Source organism: Manduca sexta, chromosome 26 (assembly GCF_014839805.1).
Source record: "Manduca sexta isolate Smith_Timp_Sample1 chromosome 26, JHU_Msex_v1.0, whole genome shotgun sequence".
NCBI classification, from domain to species: Eukaryota; Metazoa; Arthropoda; class Insecta; order Lepidoptera; family Sphingidae; genus Manduca; species Manduca sexta.
The window spans coordinates 15,672,036-15,699,027 of record NC_051140.1 but is presented as its reverse complement, the minus strand read 5'-3'; the positions used below and the strand labels follow the sequence as shown (position 1 = coordinate 15,699,027).

The following is a 26,992-nucleotide window of genomic DNA, read 5'->3' as shown; positions in this document are numbered from 1 at the left end:
TTCTTTTCAATTTCCATTTATTGTTAGAAAGAGTAATACTTTAAAATATTTTTGCTTTAAAATTCTCTTCATCATACTTATTCTGAGGCTGTGGTTTTTACTAAACTTATTTAAACTGAAAATTTATTAAGTTATGTAAATGCTTAAAATTATTAATTTTTAACAAATTGAAAAATAAAAATATTGTCATGTTTATCAACTTGTGAATCTGTATTTAGATGAAAAAGTCTAGCTACTTAATATGTGATACTAGAAACCACTTTATTGATTATTAAATCCAAATTGTTTATATGTCTGCATGTATCTATTCTATTTATATACAGGCCAGACTTGAAATGGATTTGTGATTATCCAGATTGGCAACCCAAACCACAAGGGAATAAAACTGTATAAAAAAACAAATTTTACTTAATTGATTCTGAAATTTCATTACATCGAAGCTATTTTATCTCTGAGTACTATAGCCTAGTTGTTTTTTCCGTAATGGTCATTAATGTGGCTAAAGCTGCAAGCAAAAGCTAGTTCATAGTATGTTTAAAAACTGTTTTTCTTCATGCATTTGATTATGCATTTTCAATTAAGTTTTTTTTAAATCTGAGTTTTAATCAACCCACAGGTTTTGAAAAATAATAACCAAATAGTTTTAGATGGTATAATGTAGAATCGGCCATTTATGTATAATCCATTATTTACAGGACAACCTTTACATCAGTGTAAATAAAATTACTCCTTTTTTAGCATATTGAGCACACAGAGGAAGTATGAAGTTAACAATGATTAAAGTTCATATTGAGAAAAAGTGCATAAAAATAAATACTTGTTACAAATATATTAAACTTGATGGTTGTATTACTAAATAACCAGTATTTTTTATTTAAAGACATACATTTAACAAGAAAATAAATGTATCTTTATGTTCTAGTATTAAGATACATTGTAACCACTGTAACTACTTGGTTTTCTGCTTTTTATTAAGTAAATTTGTAACATGGATGATATTTAGACACAGGGTGACCAATGCAGTGTAATGGATCATAATTCCAAATTTTGGGGGATGTTATTTGTGTTTGTTTATTTTATTTTATATTGTCCTTTTGTCTATTATATAATGAAATAGCAAATGCGTAACTCATACTCCAATGTGATCATTTACATTAGGCTTAATCGTAAATAAGTGACTATTGTGTCAAGAAATTGTTAGAAAATATCTTGTAAGTAAATACTTTTTTATAGTAATTGTTCAATAATTCTATTTTGACTTCCAGCTGTGTACAATTGGAAGGGTGATGTCCGTTCTGGGCTGCCACTGGAAATAGGGGAAACTGTCCAAATTTTAGAAGAAAATGGAGGTAAATATTTAATTTGATTAATATATGTTCATATACTTTAGGTGGAGAGATCATTATAAAAGTTATGCTCACCCTAGACATAACATTTTTAATGGATTTTACAATAAAGACTTATTGATAGATAAATAGTGTTTATTGTCCAGTGGTAATCTTTTACCAGGCATTTCATATTTACTCTGTTTATGACAAAATATGTGCTCTAGCTTGCGCAAAAATTTAAAAGCCTATATTGCTATAACATAGTCAAATATCAAGCATCATGTTGTAGCACAATTGTAGCCAAATGGAAACATGGTCTAATAATTTTACTACTATTTGACACCCCCCCCCCCCCTTTTTCCTGAAACAGGTTAAAACAGCAACAATATTCCCCAGTCAGGCTAGTGGGATGATAGATGCAGTCATTAAGGCTGATAATATTTATGCATTCGTACAGGAGTGACTCATCTACCAATGTGGCATTCTATTAGTTCTGCAAACATAATTTATCATGCTCTTTCCTTTATTAGATGCATTTAAAGTGGTGTGACATAAGTTCCTTAGTCTCTCATAATATTGGTTTAAGATATTTTGATTGTAACAAGTGTCAAGTACACTGGAACAATAGTGGAAACAATATTTCTTTTTGCATTTAAAACTATAAATTATTCTTGTTCACTACCGTTATCTCACCCCAATGTTGCATTCAACGAAATATACTTTTCAGAAACTGAAATTATTTGGTTAGTTCTTATGACTTAAATGGTCATTTACCTCGTCAACCTTCCCTAGAAATGTCATTGCTGGTAAAATCGTGTTAGAATATTTGACACTAATTGTTGCCTGACCTGGAAATAGAACCCAAGCCCACACACTTTGCCTCTGAACTATTGAGGCGATATCAATAAAAAAAAATATATGTAGGTACTTGACTTCCGACTTGATTGGTATTTATAAACCGATATCAGGAAACTCGTTTACTGTTTTGAATATAATGTAAAAAACAAACAAGTTAAACCAATACACATCACTTATTTATCCCCAAAAGGGTAGGCGGTCGCCCACTGTTGGTATATAGCTAGGTCGAGCAATAAAGCGCGCTACTCACTACGACATAAAAATAGTTAACATATATGCACCGCTACCGCTGTGAAACCGAGGCGGGTTGTTAGTGTATTCATGTTGATTCCCAAAGCGGTCCAGGTGGACCCCCAGTGATCCACGGGAAACTTGACCGGGATCTACGTTGGCGTGATCCAAAAATGGTCAAACCAAATTTATTTGTTTTCATAGTAAAGTACTAAAATGTTGGTTTGAAATTTGAATTCACCTATCAATGTAGGCAAATAATCTAGATTGGGGTAAGACGCATGGTGATCCCAACATAATCTCCCGCGATGGCTGGGCAATAGTAATGAATTTTCTCTGCGAAACAAGGTCCACCGAAATGAGCAACATTTGAAAGGGGTCTATGAGTAAAAAACGTTTGGGAGCCTCTGATGCAAAACTCGATTTTAACGAGTACAAAATCAAGTTGAATACTTGATTTTTTGTAACTGATTTATATTTAATTTTTCAGTCTGGTACAGAGGATTCAGCACGAAGAACAGGTCAACATGGGGCATATTCCCGGCTTGTGTGGTCTCCATCCGGCCTTGTACGGTTAAAGGGTCCGGGGCAACCGCAATAGTCGAGCTAAAGGATGACCCACTTGTTCGAGAAATTGCCTGTGTTTTGAGAGAATGGGCACGATTGTGGAAGAAGCTTTATGTGGTATGTATATATTATGTTAATGAAATCTGCCATAAGTATAGGTTTTAGCAGGAATTTGACATGTTTTTCTAGATAGTTTATGCACCAGAGTGTTAAACTATTTTTATCCTATAAAAGAATTTTACGTAAAATTTTAAGTATTTTACGATATGTTAGGAAAAAAAATTATGTTGCGTATTACGTTTATTAATGATTGTAAATGAAAATCAGAAACAACTGGTATATTATTAATATACTAGCTTTTGCCCGCGGCTCCGCCCGCGTTATAAAGTTTTTCAGGCTAAAGTTTTCCGTTATAAAAGTAGTAGTTTCCCGGGAGCCTCTCAAACTGTCTCCATACCAAATTTCATCTTAATACGTTGGGTAGTTTTTGAGTTTAACACGTTCAGGCAGACAGATGCAGCGGGGGACTGTGTTTTATAATATATTTTTTAGAACTTTTTAAGAGGAATAATCCGGTCATACATCATTGTTGCATAACTTTAATCGTTTACGCAGCGCACGAAACGGAAGCTCTCAAAACTAATAATTTTTCCCCGTTTTTGCAACATGTTTCATTACTGCTCCGCTCCGATTAGTCATAGCGTGATGATATATAGCCTATAGCACTCCAGGAACAAAGTGCTATCCAACACAAAAATATTTTTTTCAGTTCGATCTGATAGTTCCTGAGATTAGCCATTACTGCTCCGCTCCTATTGGTCATAGCGTGATGATATATACCCCATAGTACTCCACGAACAAAGAACTATCCAACACAAACATATTTTTTCAGTTTGAACCGGTAGTTCCTGAGATTAGCCATTACTGCTCCGCTCCTATTGGTCATAGCGTGATGATATATAGCCTATAGCACTACACTAATAAAGAGCTATCCAACACAAAAAGAATTTTTCAGTTCGAACCGGTAGTTCCTGAGATTAGTCATTACTGCTCCGCTCTTATTGGTCATAGCGTGATGATATATAGCCTATAGCGCTACACTAATAAAGAGCTATCCAACACAAAAAGAATTTTTCAGTTCGAACCGGTAGTTCCTGAGATTAGTCATTACTGCTCCGCTCCTATAGGTCATAGCGTGATGATATATAGCCTATAGCGCTACACTAATAAAGAGCTATCCAACACAAAAGACTTTTTCAGTTCGAACCGGTAGTTCCTGAGATTAGTCATTACTGCTCCGCTCCTATTGGTCATAGCGTGATGATATATAGCCTATAGCACTCCACGAACAAAGGGCTATCCAACACAAAAAGAATTTTTCAGTTTGGACCGGTAGTTCCTGAGATTAGCCATTACTGCCCCGCTCCTATTGGGTATAGCGTGATGATATATAGCCTATAGCACTCCACGAACAAAGGGCTATCCAACGCAAAAAGAATTTTTCAATTTGGACTGGTAGTTCCTGAGATTAGCGCGTTCAAACAAACAAACAAACAAACAAACAAACAAACAAACTCTTCAGCTTTATATAATAGTATAGATGAGCACATTTGAAAGTATTCAGTTTTATTCACTGTCGGCATAAGATATACATTCTTAGTATACGTGTTTACATTGACCAGTATTATAATGTCAGAACGTGATTTTACTAATTATGACGTAATAGCAATACGGCATAAGATTAATTTGTCATAAAGGAAATGGAAATAGTAGTTATCGGAACTCTTGACCATACTACTTGGATAATTAGTTTTGTATTATTTTATCAGAACCCACAAGTGCACTTATATGTCTATTGTCGGAACTAAACCCTCTGTTAAAATATTTGAGAAAAGCTGCTATTATGGTTCTTAAAGTCAATAAGGTAACGTTAGAAATATTTACTAAGTACGAGGCTCACGGCTTCGCCCACGTGAAAAGCCTTTCCCACTACGAAAGTGCTTAAAACTCTGTGGTAATTCATAACATCACCTGTACGACACCAGCGCCATCTCTTTAGAAACTCAGATTAAAACTTATATTATATCTCTTGGGAGCAAATTACCGGGATAAAAAGTAGTCTATGTGTTAATCAAGGACATGGTATATCTATGTCGCAAATTTCATCCTAATCTGTTTAGCTGTTACTGCGTTTATTTTTTACAAACAATTTGACAAACTTTCGCTTTTATGGTATGGGTACGAAGTAAGATATAATTTTAGGAAAACGAAAGAACTCTGACTTATGTATTTCCTGGCTGTAAGTCGCTGTGTCTTAGCCTGTTTTTTTTTTACATTTTGCAGTATCTAGAATAGTTTTGGTTAGACGGCTCCTTTACTGTCTGACAGCAATACTTTCAAATAAATATCAATTGTATTTAAAATGTTAAAAGCTTGCCTGACATGAGAATCGAATCCATCATGTTATTTATATTAACGCATTCGATTGCAACTATAAAGCTGTAATAAGAAATAATTTTCCGAAATACAATCTAAAATTAAAAATAAAAAACAAGTACTACGAATATTAAAAATGATTAACAAAGTGTAAAAAAACCTCCAAAGAGTAATAAAAAAAACACAATTTATTATAGGAAAGAGAGACGTACAGATTCAGCGCGGTCGCGAAGGTGATGCGCGAGCTGCTGAGCGGTCGGCGAGCGCTCCTCGCCGGCACGCTCACGCAGGACCAGACCAGGGCGCTGCGGCTCAAACTCGTCGCCAAACTCGACTGGGGCAATCGGTGAGTGTGCGCTCGGCTTTAGTACAGGAGTAACTCAACCATTATTTCGACGGTTTCTATGTAAAGTATCGAATACATAATGCATATTTGCAGATTCGATACTTTACGTAGGGATCGTCGATTTGTACGCATGCGTTTAGTTCATAAGATGGACTAAGTATCGTCAAAGAAAGCGTACCGCGGCGCTGAATACAAGTGATGACGTATAATATAATACTTAATATTAGGTGGTATGGTTGAAGTATCGTCAAAATGGGAGCAGGTACCGTCTAGTATTGTTCTAGTACATACGATTCATATATAATGTGTATACGGGAAGTCGGTGGAATTTGTTATGTAGTACTGGGTGATTTTCGCTTGCATCCGACTTCTCTTTAAGAAAGTTGGTATATGTCTGCCCATCTACGTGTAATTCATCCAAGGTGCATGATTTTATGACAGGAGTCGAAAACATTAAGTTCTAATTTCACACTAAGCTCTTGAGTTGGGAATTCGGGATCAATTGATGAAATATAAATTTATCTTGTGAAATAATTGTCATTTGTTACGACATAAAATTATGTCATATTGGCTAATTATAATTAATTGCAGCTTTAATTAATTTGACGAGATATTTCAATTTACCCGCAGTCATTTGTTGCAAAGGATAATTTAGTTCACAATTTCTGATTTTTTTTTTGCGTACTCAAGTTATTCGTACGTGCTAACTTAGATTTTTTCCGAAATATTTTTCTTCCGCATAACTGTAAAGTTTATTTAATATACTAAGTATATATTTGTTTATAATAATATAGGATTTTCACTCCTTGTTTTGCGTCTGTACTCTTGGTTGGTTCGTATAACTAGGCCACTGGACCAGAGCGTATATTATCTCATTTCCTTTAACGCTGATACAATTTTTTGAACTTTCAGTAGGACTTTGCACATTCATAATCAGCAAACTTAAACCTTGAATGAGGTTAATGAATATTTATATAATAATAGATATATTTACATTTCTGACTTTACTGCTACCATTTGGGGGGTGAGTGGAAGAGGTCTAATGGTCCAATGTCGACAATTGGGAGTTATGAATCTACCTTGGGTTTTGTTAGTCGAAGTTTATATTTGGAAATTATCCGATCTTTATATACAAGCACATAGTAGGTAAAAATAATGTCTTCATGTCAAATTATCTATTTATTTATTTGGGCCTGACTATACATCAGTGGACACTGTGTCTAATGTTCAGGTAGATTAGGTCGTATTTTGTAATTATCAACCATCTAAGTAATCTGCTTGCCTTTAAAATAAGCTTATCTTATCTAAATGAGTTGTTTATTGCATTGATAAAAATCATTACATCTTTTACTATCTACCGTGTTGTCATTTACAACTACTAACTATGAATAAGATATGTACTTATCTATCTATAATTAATTGTAATAATATAATAATAATAAAGTATTACCTGAATGATTGCCAGCCTGCAAAATATTGCTTATTAATCGGTCTGTTTGATAGATACTTGTCATTGAGTTCACATAGCTTTGAAAATAGACTAAAGGTCAACTAATTGACCTCTGTCATTGAAACCTATTTAGTGAACGAACGTACGCATGTATTTCTTTATACGAACATTGATTCTTTGCATGCGGTAACAATGTTTGTTTGTAGGTAAGTACTGCAATGATGGAATAATCTGAAAAGTCGTACAAGACCAAAGAAAAAGTACTGCAAAAATATACTTTTATATTCTAGTTTAAAAACTAGTAGTAACTTTTTAAACGGGCACAACATAATTATTACATAGGACTTGCTGTTTATTATATTGTATGACGCGAGGTCCAGAACAAAAAATAGTTCACTAGTTTCAATCGAAGATCGTAAACAAAGTCCTCCAAGGCACTGCGCGAGAACCCTGTAAGTGAACGACTCCAGGCGGTCGGCTCACCCAAAGGCCGCCTCTGATTGTAATCCAAATATAGGTAATATTACCCTTAAAGGTTGTCAATTATAGCAGCCTCTTACTGCACACCGGTTTATCATAGAATGTGAGCAGAACGAGCCTGGCGGGTATATCTATGTGTGCGGTAGTCAATGTCCAGTCGGGTAAAGATTTTTGTTTTTGTAGCGTTTTATGTGATGGGAACTTAATGGAAAAGGCATTGCCTACCAATCATCTTGTAATGAAAAAACAATACGTAGTAGGTGCATGAAATTTGTATATTTCTTTACTTCCACAAACTAGGCGGTTTGTTAGGAAACCGTCTCGTAATCTTAGAACCGGTTTGACAAATTACCGTGATCATTGATTTGTCTCAGGTTTATTTTATACTCGTAACAGTTATCGGCTTTATCTAAAACTATCGCTATACTTGCACATAGTGTTATGTATATTATTACTCTTAAATGTATTATTCCCATTTATTTGCTTATTTAGTTGCTTTCATAATTATTGTGAAAATGTATGTGTGTGTGCGTGTCGTTTGTTTGTTGTTCAGATCGTCATTTGTTCTTTATTATAATTATTAGTACAATGTTTAAAACTTACTACCTCTTGCTGTAGCTCAGTGCGCTGCAATCTTGGGATCAAACGTGCCTACATCACTCAGGAATCATGTAGCTTCTTGTTAGTTATATTTTTTCAATATTTATTCGAACATGAATATCGGTTATTCCGTACTAGTTTAATATAAAATGCTTTCAAAGTTCTATATTAATTTATTTATAATATTAAAAAAGGATGAACAAATAAAACACACATTTTATTTAATTTGTATAATAAAACGCAAACGTCTTTAATTCGATATTATTGTCATAGAGTCACTATGGGTCGCAGTCTCCCGAGTTGTACATAAAACTGAATACTCATTGGAATGATAAAACGTAAAATATATAAAACCTTATCTACTTAGCGTCTTTAAAAACAATACACAGATCAATAAAAGTGGTCACGAACAAATTGTTTCAGCACATTCTACCACTAAGGAAGACACATTAATTCGAGATTTGTATGACCATATGAGAGTCGAACGTGTTAAAACTAAAATTTATTATCTAAAGTGACTCTGAAATGTGTCAATTTATTTTACATAGTGAAATAAAATTCGCGCTATAAGCACACATAGTAAGACGCGAAATGCAAATCTGGCGTTAAAAATTTCATCACATCATGGCACGATATTTAGACATAATTACAGAAGTATCATTATTCTATGTATTTAACACCTTATTTGCACCGAAGTCTAAACTTTGAAATGTTCACGTATACATTCAATTATATGTATAAAAAGGAACATTACAAGGTAAAATTAGCTTAAACTATTGAAAACATGAGAATCACTTAATCTTATCAATACAAATTATTTAATATAAAATTCGTAAAGAATAACAGTAGTTGTTGACTCCATACGCGTTTGAGAAAAAATCGCTGTCGAATATAAACTTACATCTATAATATGCAAATTAGTTCTAAACTACTTAAATCTAATAACTTGAGAAATGCTTAGTTCAATTTCACGGCCTTAGTATCTACACAATATGATTTAAAATAAAAATATTTGATAAAAGTTTATTCTATCATCTAGGTCTTTATCGTTCTGAGCTTACTTACAGGCGTCAGATTTTAAAATGGTTTTCCTAAAAGTGTTAATTCACGAACAGTCTTCAACTTTTCATATTAATTATATACTTTTGCACTAGTTTTCGCAATTATAATAAACGCACATAAAGCTTTATATATCCTAATAAGGCTTGTTGTCACCAAAAGATCTAAAAAGTATCTGGTAATATAGGAATGTCATGAGTAGTTGCAATGTAAAATTTTGTACATAGTAATAGGAAGACAGAGCAGTACTTTAAAAAATAATCCGAGGTGGTATCAACATCACATACAAAACCCCTTTGTCTCAAATATATCCTTTGAAAAATCGCATTTTATAAAAAAAGAACTCATACACACTATTTTCACAATCACTATTTTAACACATACTTCCATACATATCATTATAAATTATTTAATAGGATAAAACTTTGCACCTTTCGTAGTTGTATTATGCCTTTATACAAGATCTTGCGTACGTTTCGATATAGATTTTTCAAAAAATGCAGATAAGACAAAGCATTACATAACAGCTTTACAAATGTTTACCTTTAATATCGTTATGGTCATGTACTGCTCTTGTATCTGTCTGTTCGTTTACGTCTCAGTCTCCTTGGAGAACTTGTCAATGTCGGGGTATATGGGGGCCATCTCGAGCGTGGACGGCGCCGACGGTGCGTTGGAGCCGAGGTGCAGCCGTCTCGATAGCTCGTCCAATACCTCGCCGAATACGCGCAGCGACATGTTTTGGCCCAATAGATGCAGGAGCAAGAAGTCGCCGACCTGCAATTTGTGTGAAATTAATTATCAAGGAACTGCATTCCGTAATTTACTGTATAATGGTATCTACGCACTTTATTGGGTCATGGATTCAGACCTTTAACCTTAGCATACGATAGTATAATGAATAGTGTCACGTGATATCTGTACTGTACAATGACATAAATAGGTTAGTAACGACTGCATACCTGAGTTTTTCTGACAAGTGCCTCGACACCGTTGGGTGTGCCGAAACGGAAGCGACGTTTGAGAATGGTTTCACGGGTGCTAGGTAAGAGGATCACGGCTGCTGAGTATGCCAGAGCTAAGCCTGATACCACAGATAGGATTATGAACCTAAAAACATAAATATATTAGTACTATTTTGCGATGTACCATAATATAGAACAGGTTAAGTATTACAAGTGTAATATATCTTACCAGAACCACAGGAAGATGAAAATTTTCTCATTGAGGATATTCAAGGCAAGAACGCACAGAGCGTCGTGTTTCTGGATCGTTCCAGAAGCACCAAATTTGTGGAATGTACACTTCGTCAGTCTCGGGAATATTTCGATCTGAAATGGAACATGTTCTTTCACTTTTCCTCGTTCTTTTTTCAAATAGAATACGTCTTTTTTTTTTAAGATTATTAATAATTGATGTAGTGTCTACTCACCATAGGGTCGGTACGTTGCTCTTGATTCATGTTCGAAAATTTGACAACATCAGTTCCATATGTAAGGAAAGCGCCGCCGAGGAATGTGTCCAAGAAAAATATGTTACCGACCTAAAACGATACAGGTTAATTAATATATTCAGAAATTATGCCATACATATGAAGTTATTCATATTATATTCCGTGAATCAATACTTACAACGTTGACGAAATTCAACACTTCGCACAAGAAATAGCCGAATGAATACGTGTTGTGCATGTGCAGAGTGTCATAGAGGTATTGTACCAGTCGACTCTGTAACAAGAACGTTAATATTAATAAAATTTAAATTTGTATTCTCCATGCATTAAGATGCCATAGTTATTTATAATGAATCAAGATCAATGGATCGTAAACATTCTCAAATCTACAGCATATAGAACTTGTAACTTCTTTTTTATACACGGCAAAGTGACCCCGCTGTACCCGATGGTAAGTGAAGTGAGGACCATGAGAATATCGACTGACGAGAGATTTCGATTCGGCAGTCGACACAATTATGCCGGCCTGTTGGAACCGAATACACAGGTTGATCCCTGAATGCGACACACTTACGTGGACCACTAAGACAGGTCTCAACACCTTGTGTATGGTGGTCGCTATCCGCGTGGATATAAAATATATCCTACCACCAGCAGAATAAATATACATGATTTTGATAAATTAGAATATAGGTCTAAATTGTGTAGAGACTAAGCGATTTCTTTATTTCATAACATTGGTGAAATCTCTGTTATTAGAAATTGCTTGAGCAAAAATCATTAGTCGAATTCATCATTATGCAATCTGTAATATGCTTTAGTCTTTGCAACAATACAAGATATCGTGTATTCCTATTAAGGACAATCATCAAGCTCTATTAGTTCTTAGGCTTATCTTAATTAGGCCAATTTAGTTGGTAACTAGATCTCAGTATGTTTCACAGTAATTAGGCTCTGCAAATCTTGTTTCTTTTTAAAGTATAATAATATGAACAAATTCTAAGTTAAACGCAATATGTTTGGAAGAGATGGTATACCTGACGATTGGACTTGTCATCAGCAATGCAGGCGACTGTGCCACGCATGCCATCGGAGATCATGCGGACCTTGCCCTCCTCCCAGTTCTTCCAGATCCAGTGGGGGATGTAGAACAGCAGTCCCTAGAGACAAACAATGATTATTTTCTTCAAACGAGAAATTAACAACGACCTAGCATAGAAGTCTGCCGATCTCAGAACTATTTTGATTTTATTGCGTCATAATCTTTTTGCGTAACCAGTAACAATAACCAGTCTTTTTGCCTGATTCGAGATGCTTGACCCCTGCTTGGTCGTTGGGAGACTTTTTATGTCTCGTTTTAAATATTTATCTTATATCTAAACCTGACTTTGAATAAGTCTAAACATATTTAAAGTCGTATAAATATTGAATTAACTGATTCACGTGCTTCGTTTTCGAAATTAGACACTCTGTGATAATTTGTAATATTTGTAAAAATGCAAAATGCAAATGTCGCTCTTGAAAAGTAATAAAGTGTAGATTCGAGTCATAAACTCCTTTTAAGATTTATGCGATAGTCGATAAATTTTGCTTATACTATGTAGAAAAAAGAATTGTAAATTATAAGTGACTGATCGGACTTTGCTTGCAGTAGTGATTTTCATGATTAAAATTATTCGGACCAAAGCTTACCTGGAAGAACAGCATAAACGGCACCCACTGGTAGTAGGCATGGATGCGCCTCTCCTCATCGTATTCGTTGCCCAAGCCAGGGTGCGCGAACCCCCTCGGCGAAGCATTAGGCAGGGTGAATGTGTATGTGATCCAGCAATATGTGTTTAGCACGTGGCCGGGCACAGCGCCGTCGTTTATACACGATATGGGCTCACCTGAAACGAGAAGATGCAAAATTTCATACTCTGTCGCACTGGTTTTCCTTATTTACCCGAAGAAACCCGGATTAATCTGCCTCAAACCACAAATTACGATGTGTCATTAGTGAATCATTGTACCTTTCACCCGGCCAAATACCACAATAAACACATATGTAAGTGTAGCTACAGTGACGTATATAATATTTCCCCACGCGGTAGTGTGCTCAAATTGGCTATTATACATATTATCTATAGTCATGACCGATACCGGCAGTATTTATTATGCCATCACACGCCCTCGACATTGCATCGGGAGATTCGCGGATGACATTAATATGAGAGGCTATTAGCGGTGCAGTTATCCCTGCCTACCTGTCGCAATTGTGTCGACCGTGACTGAAATTACCTTGTCGTTGTGTGCTCGTTTCTATTGATATTCCTTTAAATAGTACTCGGCCTTCGCTCGTCCCACTTTAATCATTATGTTAAATCCTTTGTGAATGTCTATTGGTATTATATATAGCTACCGATGTATGGGTTATATTTAATTATGTATGTGTCACGAAAAAAGGATCATTGGTGTTTGATTATGTGCTTTGATAGTTTATAATAGAAGTTATATCATGAAGTTAATCAGCAAATGTTTTTAACTCAATACTCTTATGCAGAATCTAAGGAGGAGTAAGCCACATGCTAGTTATTGTGAACATAACCCCTGCGGTTTAGTATAAACGATATAAACGTATCTACGTTCTTTGGGTCATGTAACATTGAACCACATTACAAGTTTACAACCACAAGCCAGTTTGCGTGACAATGAGGTAAGGCGACTAAAGACTTTCGCAAAAGACGATGCGTAATACATTAAAGTGGAACTGCCTTCGGGTGGATTTATTTAGTCATTGATTCCATGAAAAATATGATTTTTACATTACAAAGTGATGTATTTTCCTTAAGTGTGAACGAACCTAGTTAAGGCAGGTGGAGCGGATATATTTATTTCGCTCGGTTGAGTAATAATATAAGCATGCAGAGTACCGTTGCTCGAGCCAACAGCTGAGATGTTAAATTGACGGAGTCACATGCTTGCTAATTGCTTCATAACGAGCACTTAGTATCATGAATTATTGCTTATATCAACGTCTTGTACTTGACGAGGCTTTTATTTAAGGCCACAGTTTCTACTGCGTAAGCTCGGAAGCATATTGTCATTAATATCTATCAAAATTTCCTAAACCAAACAGTATGAAATAAAATATAACAAGCTCATGTAAGTATTAACAAAGATTTTGCAATTATCATTAGTCATAAGACGACGATTAAACGAAACAAAGAGGTGGGTAATTGACTACAATCACGCTCAAAAACGGATTCGCTAAGAAAAATATTGTGTAATTTTTTTTAACGTCTTTTTTCTCGGGCAGTAATAAAAATGCGATTCGGAAACACATGTTAGTTGTCCGGGATTTCCCTGTTATGTTGAAGCGATCGTTAAATAAAAATAGTCTTGTTAAACCCTATGTACACTATTTATACATCTATCTACTCATTCGATGGCACCTTATATTTCATTTGATTTACACCAATTTTCAATAAACGATCGAATTGTCAATGTTCAATTATTCCGAGAATGAACTAATCAAAATAACTCATTTGTAAGAGTGTCAAAATAAAATATTCTTATTAGTAATTTTTTGAGATGGTTCGAAAAAAGCGATGGGGATCATTCATTGAAAATAGCGGTTAAACGACTATAATATATAGTTCAACTCAGCTTTTCATGTAACCTATATTTTTTGAGAAAACACGTATCGCGAATTGTAGTTATTCTCGTTATGGTAATGCACGCTAGTTACTCGCACAATGGTAAATCGAATAAAGCATAAATAAAACGCTCATGATAAGGTAACGCTAGCCTTTAACGGTGCTACACTATCGACTGGTGCCTGAATACGAGCTAAATTCTGGGTCACGGTGAACTCCGTACGAACATTGGTGTCATGTATATTATGGATCAGGCAGGCTTCATAATGTATGTCATATGCCTGGAACATACGGTCCTTTTCACCTTTATTGCGTTTAATTTCAATGATAGCAGAACTTAATCACAACTTGAATTCAACTATATATGATACTCAAGGCATATTTTGATAATTTAATTATTCAACAAGTATAAATAGGGTTGTTGCGTTATAACTATGTATGTAAGATATATTATGTATTTATACGATGATTTTGCCTCTGTTAATGTAGGACAAACAGAGCCAAGAGGAAATACATATAGTAACACCAAATTAATTTGTTTTGATGCTATCAAGAAAAATATTAGTTCATACATCGAACGGATATCATGCAGTGAATAAATATTTTGATCACATTGAAATACATCAGTCGTGCATGTTTGAGGAAACACCTAATTTGGGTTGACGTGAAACAGTAGATTATTATTGACCGTTGCGACATCGCTATTAGTTCTCTGGAAACTGCTAAAACATCAGTTTTAATCACGTAGCGAATGTTTGAATATAACTGCATAACAACATGTTACGTTTTATGTGCCAATTTCTTTATCGCTTGCAGTTCTTTGATTATAACACCTGAGCCACAGATGTGATTGTTCAGCCCATGCGCAGAGCGATATCAAATGGTACAAACAATGCAACGTTGCTTAATGTAACGGTGCAGCTAGGGTTACTATCGACGCCATAAATATTAACTGGATAGTAAAAATACTAATTGCGTCTACCTATACGAAATAAGAAACCAAACTTTTGCGAAAGAGTGACTACGTAGACCAGGTTTCTAGTTTTTTAAATTTATAATGCAATAAATCTGCAATGTCTGACAGCCCTAGGTAATCGACCGCTGTATCATTATGAAGTTTTATGTTCTGACACGGTGTTAGAATTGTATACATGAGAGTTTATATACAATGTAGTTAGATTACTTGCAGAACCAGAATATCTGATCAATGGAAAGTTATAAGGTATAGACGATAAGGCGTAGCCTAATGACACGTGAAGTGTCCTCCACCTTCGAGACGCAAGTAATATATCATTGTCGACCTCACAGGGGAAGATTATGCTTAATGAGAAAGAAATTATTGGTTATGGAAATGTATAATTAAGTTGGTTTTAATCCATTTATAAAAATTTAAGAGTCATTAATGTATTGAAATATTACGTTAAATTTTAAAGGGCATGTGATTCGATTTCTTAATAATGACAAGAAGGGAGAATCTTAATTAAAAGGACGTAATCGAATCATTACAGCATAATATTCTAGAAGTTTCGTCGATGTAATGAGTACAAATTTCAAGAAGGCAATTAGGCAGTTCTGTTTGTGTTAGTAGCTCATCGAACGAGGGGCACGCGATAACGTAAACGTAAACATCGTTTACGGTACCTGTCATGCTGAATTGTAACATTGCAGCTGGTTGTTGCTACTTGAGATCGTTGCATCTTATAATCTATTCTTTTTTCATCTCCTCATTCGTGTTGTTGTGGAGTATTTGAGTGCACATCTAAGTTAGGGAATCAAGCATCACCTATAACTCCACTATTTTCATTAATATCCATCTGATAAGTATTGGTTTAGAAACAAACAAGACAAGACAATCAAAATTTATGTCTTTATTAAATTCACCAAATATTTGATTTGTCGGATATTGGAGTCGCGCGCATTTGATGATAAGCTTATACTCCTATCAGATAGGAGGGAAATATCATTGAAGTATGAACACCTCTGCCTCCCACTTCCGGGAAACAGGCGTGAGCTCACGTATTATTAGTTTATTATGTATGTCGTCTTCAAGAAATGATTTTTAAAACTGTCTATGACCCTCACCGGGAAGATAACACTCTTATCAGTGCATAATAAGATGCCAATTTGCATAGCAAATTTATAGGTTGTTGCAAAGTCGTACAATTAACGTTTATATCGGTGAAATTGCTATTTAGCTATCTAAGTACTTCTGAGAAAGCTCATACCGGTTAGATTATCGGGCAGCAGTAAACTGCATACAAATAGTCATTAGTGCAGTAATTATGATATTTATGACGTCATAAAGATATTAAGTCAAACAGTCGTGTTATTGCTTTTTACTTGTATAATGAAAGGGTACTCTCACATAATCTTTATCGAATATATTTATCATCAATAATAAATACGAAGCATGTTGTTCTACAACGACCACACATTATTACGCGAATGACTAATTCAATAAAATCTTCCACAAATGTCAACGTATTAGGAAACATGCATTTATAATGTACATTTAATATTTCCTATCCGAAAACAGTTTTACACACGTTATCCAATACGAAATCTTTTACGGTTGGAGTAAGTTCGACGACCCGATTTGCTCTACTGAATGGAATCTTATCACGTACGTTAGTGCCTGCGTGTGTTTGTTTGTACAACCAATTCGCCATGACGTCTCAATTTGGGTAACTGTTACGTGCACTGATATATGTTCTTTCAGTGAACAATGACCTGAAATGATTCACGCATTTACCGTAGTTACAAGATCTCTGTCTGGGCCAGTGTCTCTGTTTACAGTGTTATTTGGTCTCTGGGTTATGATATATCAGGTCAGCGTTTCAGGTTCATGGTGAGAGTCAAATTGTTAATTAGTGAAAAGTCTAATGCATGCTCTTATTTCACGCATTCTAAAAATGTACTTTCACGAACATAATTAGTTGCAAATTCTGTTTTAGAAGTAGAAACTTCGTCTTGCCTTAATAAATTTTAAACTGCAAGTTCGGTAGAGTTCATTTTGAATTTAATGGGAAATTGTCCTTATAAAGCACATTTTATTGATCATTAGATGTGTGACATAATATGAAAACTAGTTTTTTTATTGCAATAACGGTCATAATATATATCATGAGTGTTACTGTTATTTAAGTAACTAATAATATTTCACGACCTCGCCTGCATAAATCTATTCTCCGCTTTAAAATAATAAAATGGAAAATATACTCAATGTACATCAAATTAATGAATTTATACATGAGTTAAATAATAACATTGTTATTATTAACGAAAATCTATTTGATCAAGTTATTTATTGCTATGACATCGAGTCATCTTCTATGAATGAACATGATGTTAATAAAGGCCATGGGTTGTTAAATGAAAATGTACTTACCAATGAGATTGTTGGCAGTGACGAGTATGCAGCATAGGAACAGTATAGCTGAGGTGATGCGGTAGTGCATGCGGAAGGCCATGTTGTCTATTACAGCTTTGTCGATGAGGTAGCGGACTTTGACGAAGCCCGCCACCGACGACACCAAGCCAAACACCGCCATCTTGTACCTCTTCTTATGTTATCTGAAACACAAAACAAAATAAACTCATCAAAAATAATGTATGTTTACGTTATAAAGTACATATTGCCCTAAAAGAAACCAACAAGACAAGTGCCATACGCCGACCCAACTAAAATAGATTTAAACTGTAAACTTTATTGATGTTTTGATTTCACAAATGTGTGTAACAGCTGCGTTGATTCCTAGTTAGCGCTTGATCTTGATGTCTTTATTTCGTGGCAATGTTAAACGTAATTTGGTCGATAGCGGGTTAAGTTTTCCAACTTCTTAAATACGTTAATTGAACATACCGTTAGGTGAGTCGAATAATTTGATGCACACACGAGTGAGTGTCAGAGATATGGTTTTCTCAATCGATGACCTCAAATATAACTTAACGATGTGGCTACCTCTCGCCCACGCTTCGAAAAAAAGCAGTCGAGCCGTTGTTTTTTGTAAACTAATTATTTTTTCTTCCTATTGTGAGCGCTCACACGTTCAAACATGTGGCTTTATTGATTCTGTTGTGGATATTTGAATTTATCTGCATTCACGTGATTCCCGACTCTTATGACAGCGGGATGTACAAATGGAGGAGGTACATTCGTAATCTTTGCAACAATTCGTGACAAATGGATCCAACCTTGACGACTTCTTGATCCCGTTCCTACGCATGCCGTAAGTTCATATGATCTATTTAGATCGTCCGCGGGGGACAAAATTGTACCTTTGTTGCTGCTCTATATTTATTATTTGTTGAGCGTGAAATTAAATGTTATTTTGTTTACAGTGTAAGTTGTACATGTACTTTATACATTATTGTTATATTTTTATTATTAATGCGACATATCTGAATTTACAAAATTGCTAACATAATCTCATTGTGCTGGGATCTACCGCAGTGGAGGCGAATGGTCCGCCGGCGCAGGGCATGTGCCGGGTCGTCGACCGGGTCTGTTCGTGCGCCTCCTGCGTTTTCAACTTACCTCCTTTCCCCTCCCCTCCCTCGCTGGGTTGCTTTGCTACAACCGACTCTGGCTGATGCATTGCTTGGCAACGCGAATTTTACGCGGAAACCAGTTTGAGCGACGACAGTCTTTGCCAACTTTGCACGTCGTGATTTAAGTAATCGATTTGTTTTGCAACACCTTTTTTATCACTAGCGATATTGTTCTATACTTTTTGTTGTTGTCTAGCAGTTTATTTTAAAACCAAAGGAATGTTTTATACCTAAATAGTGAAAGTCGAAAACTAGATAATTTTCATTTTATAAAAAACTGCCATAGACAAAGGTAATTTCATAAATAATCCGTTTTTAAAAACAGTTAGAAAGAGCAGTAAATCGTTTTAAAAATATCATAATTTTGTAAATGATACATGTACAACACGTATTTGAGGTAAACGTTTGCTGACTGATAAAAGTTAAGCCGGGGGAGCGGGACGACATGCATTCCACACTTTATGACATGCGCAGGCGCACAAGCCCTGACCGTAGTCCTATAATACCTGCTGCTTTTGTGTTGTGTTCTTTATTGCTCATCCTTATCCGTCCACTTGCTGTTGCAGACCATTTATCATTGGATCTTCATATTGTGAACAAATTTCTATTGATGTTTCCGTTGCGAATTGGGTCTTGTAATATGTAAGAAATTATGAAGGCAACATAGTACGTCGTAAATATTTACAGCTGCGTACGCTTACAATATGTAAATCGAAGGGCAGACGTCAACTGGAAACTGAATTGAGGTTAATATAGCGAACTACAGCGCAGTCAATCTGAATGTTCGCGGCCACAACTTGTCTGCGCAATGACAACGGCACTTAGAAAAACCAGAATCGAGACTATCAACACTAGGTCTTTCATCAATAGTAAAAGCGTGTCCAATAACATGAATCTGTCTATCTGAAAGTTAGGTAACGTTGGGGTTCGCCGAGAGCAAGTGAACGGCCAGTTTGTCTCCTCTGTGGTAATTTACGTGTCTCGAGCCACGCTCGCGGCAACACGACCGGCCGCCTCGCTCGGTCTCGCTGTCCGGTGACGCCTCGTGTCTAATATAATTAACTTCCATTGACTACATCGGGTAACAGTAGCATTCCTACATTGTTTATCTCGTTGAGAAAAATACGCGAAAACCACGTGGTGTCTATGTAATCATACAATATTTACTATAACGGATATTATACGCTCGGCGGTGCCGTTCGAAAAGATAAGCCTATTGGTCATCGTAGCCTCGTTGACTGTGCGTTTTCGTCATACTTGCATACAATATCGTATAACACGGAAACGCGCTTCGTACACTCTGCGGTTGCATCGGAGCACTGCGGCTTGACTTTAATACGAGCATAAATACTCTGTTCATGTTACATGTTGAATAAAATTCTCAAAGTTTAAATTTTATCGATAATTTATTACGTAAAGCGATCATTTGTCGCTTGTGTACGGCAGGCTTTATCGGCCGGGTCAAAGATGTAAATGGTTAAGAGTACACGCCGAGTATGTAAACAAAAACGCGCTTTGTGAAACCTATGCGGGCTAATTGATATCGCGTGCGTTGCGTACGCAATGAGGACTCTCAATACACTTTCGAACTATTGTTTCTATCTTGCCCTCATGCTGGGAATCTTAATGGAAATTTGTATCAAATTAATGCAACGACATCGTGACAATGTAGACAGAAATAAAACATCTAATATCCTTACAGAATATGGCAATTTTGATTTTTGAATTGCCAAAGTACAACCGAACTAACAACGTATGATAATCACGGACTCAAACAGTCGTCTAATATTTAATGTAATCCAATGTATGTACATAAAAGTGTTTGCAAGTGCATAGCAATGTTAGAGGTTATCGCCGGGCGGCGCTCGGGAATCATCGGAGATGCAGGTGGCGTAGCGCACGCTCCGTGACAGGAATCCAACCGATGACCGGTTAGAGATGACCCCTTTTGTGACACAATACCGATGAAACTCTCACGCTGTGCCCACCGCCTACCGGGAAAGCGATCATTACCAACAGCCAATCGTCAACGCGTCATTTGAAATTTTAATGCGCTCTACGGTAAAATGTGGGTTGTTTGGCAATACAGTGGAATATGTTTAATAATACTGTTGGCTCTATTGTAACTCCTTATACTTTAACGACTATTCTATTAGAATTAATGAAGCTAGTTAGTATATGAATAATTTGAAAATGATCAATTGGGTAATTAAATATTACGTCATTTGGAAATTATTATTAAGTTTTCCCCGAGGAAGTAATTGAACAACAGTTTATCTAAACAAATGACATATTTACTTAAATTTAATTGGTAAATACCAGGAAATTAAATTTTGCATTCGCACAGTACATGATCCAATTTGTTGTATGATATATGTCCGGGTTTGTTGCCAACCGTGTAGTTGTGATTAGCTTGTTTTTACTTCATTATACGAAGTGCCCTTGGTCGAAACATCTTCAATGAAAATTCATCGACCGTAAAATATCGCGTGTATACCACAAACACCACACATGGTGCGACCTGTGCCGGATAATCAACTCAAAAATGTTTGTTGTAATTTAGAATAACCGCAGATTATAAAAATGACATGTACACGTTTTATAAACGATACATTACAAAGTTTAACGTAGCGTGGTAAATTTTACCACCGTGGTGTTAAAAATACCATTAGTGCCAGATCAGCGTGTCCTTTCTATTCAAATATAGTTCCCGGTAAAGAGAGCAGCGTCCCTTCCCCTATGGCCGGCGCTCAGGTAAACGGGGACAGCACACGCTACCTGTGACGTGAGAAAATTCATACGATCGTATCGCAACGTCGTCATTTAAAAACGATTGTTATTAATCATCTCAAATTAGTATACGATATTGTTACGCCGTTTCTACCGCACAAGAAAGCGGACAAAATAAAAAAGAAATGCATGACTATGCACAACGCTTTTGTTCCTGCATGTGTATGCTGTCAAACGGCATTCCTCGCGCCGTCGATATGAGTTAAGCGCTCCTCGATACATTCTTCGGAGCTTTTGTGACACAACTTACCTTTTCAAATTTAACAGCTACTTTTCGAACTTCTCACAGATCTCTCTTAACTTTTCGTCGGTCAGTAACGACTACTTTGTATAATCACACCACGAACACAGGCTCACTAGCAAGTTTGAATACGCGGCTCACAATAGATTTACAACATTTTCTCAGCGGGAATTATCGTGGAATAAATGAAGCGATTTGTGTAAAACAAGTGGCGACAGGAGCCCGATCGGCCCACGAGACACCAGCTGCTCGTGCGTCGGCAACACAACTGAAAGGGCAGTCGATCGGCCTCCTGCACACCGCGGGATTTTACTACCGAACTCAGCGCGGTGAAACGGCGTGTGCGCATCGACAAATACAGTTGTCTCTTTCGCACTTTAACAGACCGTAACAAGACTAGCACGACTGTCCCGCTCTCAAAGTTAAATGCACAGTAGTCGGTAGCCAAGAGAATCCATCGGCGAACGAGTTCTGTCGAGGATCTTGACTTCGTCTTGCGTCTCTCCGTGGCCAATGCTTTGGATATTTCGTATGCCATTTTTTCGGTCGTTATTATATTATGGTATCGTCGATAGCCGATAGCTTGAGGGTCTTAATTAACACATTGACGGCACAAGTAATTTAGTTTAGTATATGACGTAATAATGTAATATATTACCTACGTCATTTTATATACGGTATAAGTATTATTCTTGTGATTTTTAGATATATTTACCGATGAAAATATAAGTCCATGTTTTAAGCATTATCTTTCTGAATTGGTTAACAAAGAAAAATAAGCACAGTGCACATGATTATTTCAAAATAGTTTTTGGTTAGTAGATGTATTTTATTCATCTTTCTTTTAAATTTTCTTTTTTTTTAATATTGCGTAACCTCATTTTACTTTTTTGCCTACATCAAACGTGATGTGATATTTAACTTAAGTATATGTATTAATTAAATCATTAAACGAGTAATTGGATTCCATTCCATTCCACGAAGTGCTATAAAAACTGGAATCACATACCTCGTAATGTCGAAATAAAATTAAGTAACAGAATTTTGATACCTCGCGTCGATTGCAAATTGTGACATGTTGGAAATACATTTTTCTTAGAAAAAGTTTTGAGCGCGAGTAAAAAAATATAATTAATTTATTTACGTTGTCAATATACAATATGCATATTAAGCAAAACCATAGCTTCCTCTATGGCCTGTTTATTAATTGTTTTGATATTAATGCTTTGGAGCTGAGCAATTTTGTATTTTTATTATATACTCTATATTATAACCAATTAGAACTAATCGTTACGCAAGCCGAATAATGCCAGTTTTAGTCTTCTCACATGTTGTGTTTTATTTTATTTTTATAAACGATAATTATGTTTACAGGAACGTCAAATCGTAAGTAAATGTCATTGTGATAACATTTGACCCATTATTATGTTTTGTTTCTTTCAAAATGTACTACGTCGACGTTTATTATTTTAGGGGCACTGTTGGTTAGGTTAGGTTGGGTTGGGTTGGTTGATTATTTAGTGAGCGATATACCGCTGACCTATAGATCCTCAGCAGAACTAGGTGTTTATCTTAGTTAAAAAATGTCAATCCGAAAATCATAATAAGTATATTTCACATCTATTTTGGAATAAATGGCCAGGAGACATGTTTACAGTTTACAGTCACCAATAAACAAATATATTGCACATAAGTACGACATATATTAAAATATATTGTTCATGCTTTTGTAAAATATTTAACAGTTCCCAACCTTCTACGGTCATGTACTACCACAGTATCATAACTCATGGTTTCTAATCGAGACATTTGTATGAATCTATCATTTTCGTCCCTAGGGTAAAATACAGTATTGATTACCAAGCTTCCCTTTAGAAATTAAATAGTAAGATCACGTGCCTAACGGTAATCTTACACTAGCTATGTTTATGACCGTTAGGCTGTACTTAATAATACATATTTTTGCTAACGACGTTGTTGTATTCGTATTTTTCACGCTAGATATATCAGAGATGTCATCCATGACAAAGCGGGCGAAAAGGCGTGAGAAACAATTTAAGTCATGTTTGATTTTCGCCTCGAAACATGACGATAAAAAATTGATTTTATGTAGTCAATTTATGATATTATATTGTTGGGTAACAGGGATAATATTATAATTTACAAAAACTGTGAGTGCAGTCCTGGCATGAAAAAGTAACTGTTGTGCCATCAGTCAGCAGTGTCCATGTTACATACAAAACAGGCAAATGCATTTTTGTCCCGAGACGCGATGCTGTACAGTCAGTCAGAATTTGCGCAAAGGTTTTTAAGAAAATTTCAACTGCCAACGACGGCAATAGCATCGACTGTAATGTTTTTTTTTTTTTTATGAATTGCAATATTGGCATATTGTGTTTCTTGGTTAAGTAAAAAACAGATTTTCTCATAGATTGCAAGTAGGTAAGACTATACAATATAGGCGGAATATTGTTGGTTAATAATTTTCGTGCGTTAGTTTGTAAATATTAACAAAGCTTTTGGCACCAAATTGCATAATCATGTTTATGAGACAAAGGTGGTCGAAAATTAGGCGAACATCCAAATATCATACGTTTGTTTCATTACATTGTAACGCTAGAATTTTGTCACAAAATTATTAAGTTCTTAAGATAGTTATTAACCAATAGCTTTGGCTTACAATTCCGTCCAGGTGATAAAGTATTTCTTGCATAAATATTGTACCGGGATAAAAAGTACCTTATAGCATCCATGTAGCTTCCTATTAGTGAAAACATTTTCAAAATCGGTTTAGTGTTTCGGAGATTAGCACGTTCAAACAAACTCTTTAGTTTTATATATTAGTATCGATTAAAAATATATTATACAGAATCACTAACATAGTATATTAACCTTATTTACATGTTTTTCGACGTTTATACTGCATTACATATGTTTAAATTCTTATGTAAAATAATATACACTTAACGCTTGGTTTTTATCTATAATTATTACTACCTCATTTGTTTTATACAAATAAAAAGGACACCGAAACAGACAAATTACAATATTCTTTTTTACAAAAAAAATATATATATATAATCTTGATTTGCCATCGACACATAACCGCATTACTTAAAATAGAATTTTAATTTTGTGAAACACGTAACATTCGAAAGACCACATAACACTATTAGGAAACATTACGGAATATCAAATAAAAGCCTCAAGCGACCGGTTAACATCAAAACGATGAGACTGCAAAACTTGCTATACCTGTTAGAGACCGTCTAGATTTTTTAAACGTATCGCATTCAATATTTTTTGCGATCTCTAAGACATCCAATAGATATACAATTTAAGTGAGTGTGTTCTTGGGTCGTTATCCTCTTTTGAAGCGTCCCGGTTGCCGGATTCCGGATCGGTTAGAGTAAGATGTGTTATTAAAAATGCCGGTAATATGTGAAAACTCAGTACTGTTGATATATTACTATATCCGGGTGTCAGGCGTCAACTACCTCAACGCTGGGAAATGTAAAGAGGTTCATTGTGTAAAAAAACATATTTATATTTTATCAATATAAAATTGGAAGTTCATTGAACATTAGATAAAATTATATGAAAGGGATTCGAAAAAATAATTCGTGTAACATCCACCTTACATCTTAAGTACTGAATAATGGATGAACGACATTAAAGCAAACTTGAAGTCTAGAATACAAATAGGCTTGGTTTTTGATGGTACATAATTAGTATAATATAATTTTCTTAGTATAATATTTTTTCTATTCGCTCAAAAGTATAAGCAAATGTTGGCTTTAGGGTAAATAACTACACCATAAAACTATAAATGATATACTCTGAAAAACTTGTTTTTTTTACGTATTATCCTTTAACTAACAAACATGGTTTTAGTCAGGTAGGCATTGTTCTACATGTTTCATATTTTACGCACACATATAGGTATTAATGACTAGTTCTTCATTCATGCTATTCCTAGTATTTGCAACAAACACCTCGGCTCATAAGTCTTCCCTGTATCCTGGCCGTTAAATGCACCATTCATTTTCCTCCATCGCCCACCTCGTGAGTTAGCCTTGCTGTGTTAGAAATAATTTAGGTTTCTCTGACATTTATCACTTACATTTAAAAATAGCTCACACTAATAATCTTATATGAATAATTGAGAGTTGAACGACCTATAAATATAAAAGTAGGTTGCCATAATACAACGTAGGTGGGTATAAGACCCGTTGTGTCAATTTGATCAATTTATCATCTATGAGTATGTGCCGAAGTAGAAATTAACAGAGATAGAGTGTCAAAAATAATAAACATCCTTTTAAATGTGTTCGATTATATCAAGAATATACTATGAATATACTAATATGTTTCGAAATCAATACAACCGGATTTGCTATAACCAGGTGCAAAATCAAATACGATTAAGGACGAATTTTGTACATTTAAATGCACGTGTCCGATAGATATAAATATGACGTTATAAATTTCATCGATTGGGTGTGCTCAATGGGTGGCAACACGCCGCAAGCAGTGCCAGACTTCAGCCAGTGTCGCTCGAATAACAGGTTTGGTGACCTTTCTGTGTTGCACACAGAGCGAACTCATACCATGGGTCTTTTTATTCATCAACGGACCACAAAAAACACCAAAACCGATCGTAGAAAGAGCGAACCAAGCGAAGCTAAATGTTTCGCATTAGATAAACTTTTTATGAACTCGTTTCAAGTACCCTCCGATAGATTTATGTATACATAAATACGTGATTACTTGTCTGTTTCCTATAAAGGCAGGCGGGGACCATGGATGTCATGTTCCAACTTTTTATAATCGCTGATTATTCTCTTAGTTTAACGTCTTTAGATAACTTCCGCAATGTTTTCACAACAATTTAAACCTCTGTCTTGAAATATTTATAAATTTAGTAGTATTTACACTGTTTGATTTCTTTTAACATAATCCGT

The 26,992-nt window shown here is 35.3% G+C and overlaps 2 protein-coding genes across 3 annotated transcripts in view; one reads left to right on the top strand and one right to left on the bottom strand.

Annotated features, from left to right (window-relative positions):
- The window catches only part of LOC115449902 (dedicator of cytokinesis protein 3), a 64,200-nt gene that overhangs the window by 614 nt on the left and 36,594 nt on the right, over positions 1-26,992 (top strand). For both annotated transcript variants that reach the window (XM_037443000.1, XM_037442999.1), the window contains exons 2-4: positions 1,266-1,349; positions 2,908-3,101; positions 5,618-5,766. In XM_037443000.1, coding sequence (XP_037298897.1) covers positions 1,266-1,349; positions 2,908-3,101; positions 5,618-5,766 — 427 coding nt within the window. The remainder of the gene's footprint in view (positions 1-1,265; positions 1,350-2,907; positions 3,102-5,617; positions 5,767-26,992) is intronic.
- On the bottom strand, positions 8,512-22,350 carry LOC115449903 (innexin inx3). Its single transcript, XM_037443001.1, has 9 exons — positions 22,038-22,350; positions 17,835-18,019; positions 12,501-12,697; positions 11,846-11,968; positions 10,987-11,082; positions 10,788-10,898; positions 10,550-10,686; positions 10,318-10,465; positions 8,512-10,132 (listed from the first exon to the last, which is right to left on the bottom strand). Exons 2-9 carry the CDS (start codon positions 17,995-17,997, stop codon positions 9,947-9,949), a joined length of 1,161 nt encoding a protein of 386 aa, XP_037298898.1. The 5' UTR covers positions 17,998-18,019; positions 22,038-22,350; the 3' UTR covers positions 8,512-9,946.

Excerpts from the sequence above, each read along its gene's own strand:
- LOC115449903 (XM_037443001.1), bottom strand. The coding sequence starts at position 17,997 with ATGGCGGTGTTTGGCTTGGTGTCGTCGGTGGCGGGCTTCGTCAAAGTC. Across the intron at positions 10,687-10,787 it reads AGCAACGTACCGACCCTATG|ATCGAAATATTCCCGAGACT; the intron begins GTGAGTAGACAC and ends GTTCCATTTCAG. Across the intron at positions 10,133-10,317 it reads CACTTGTCAGAAAAACTCAG|GTCGGCGACTTCTTGCTCCT; the intron begins GTATGCAGTCGT and ends CACAAATTGCAG.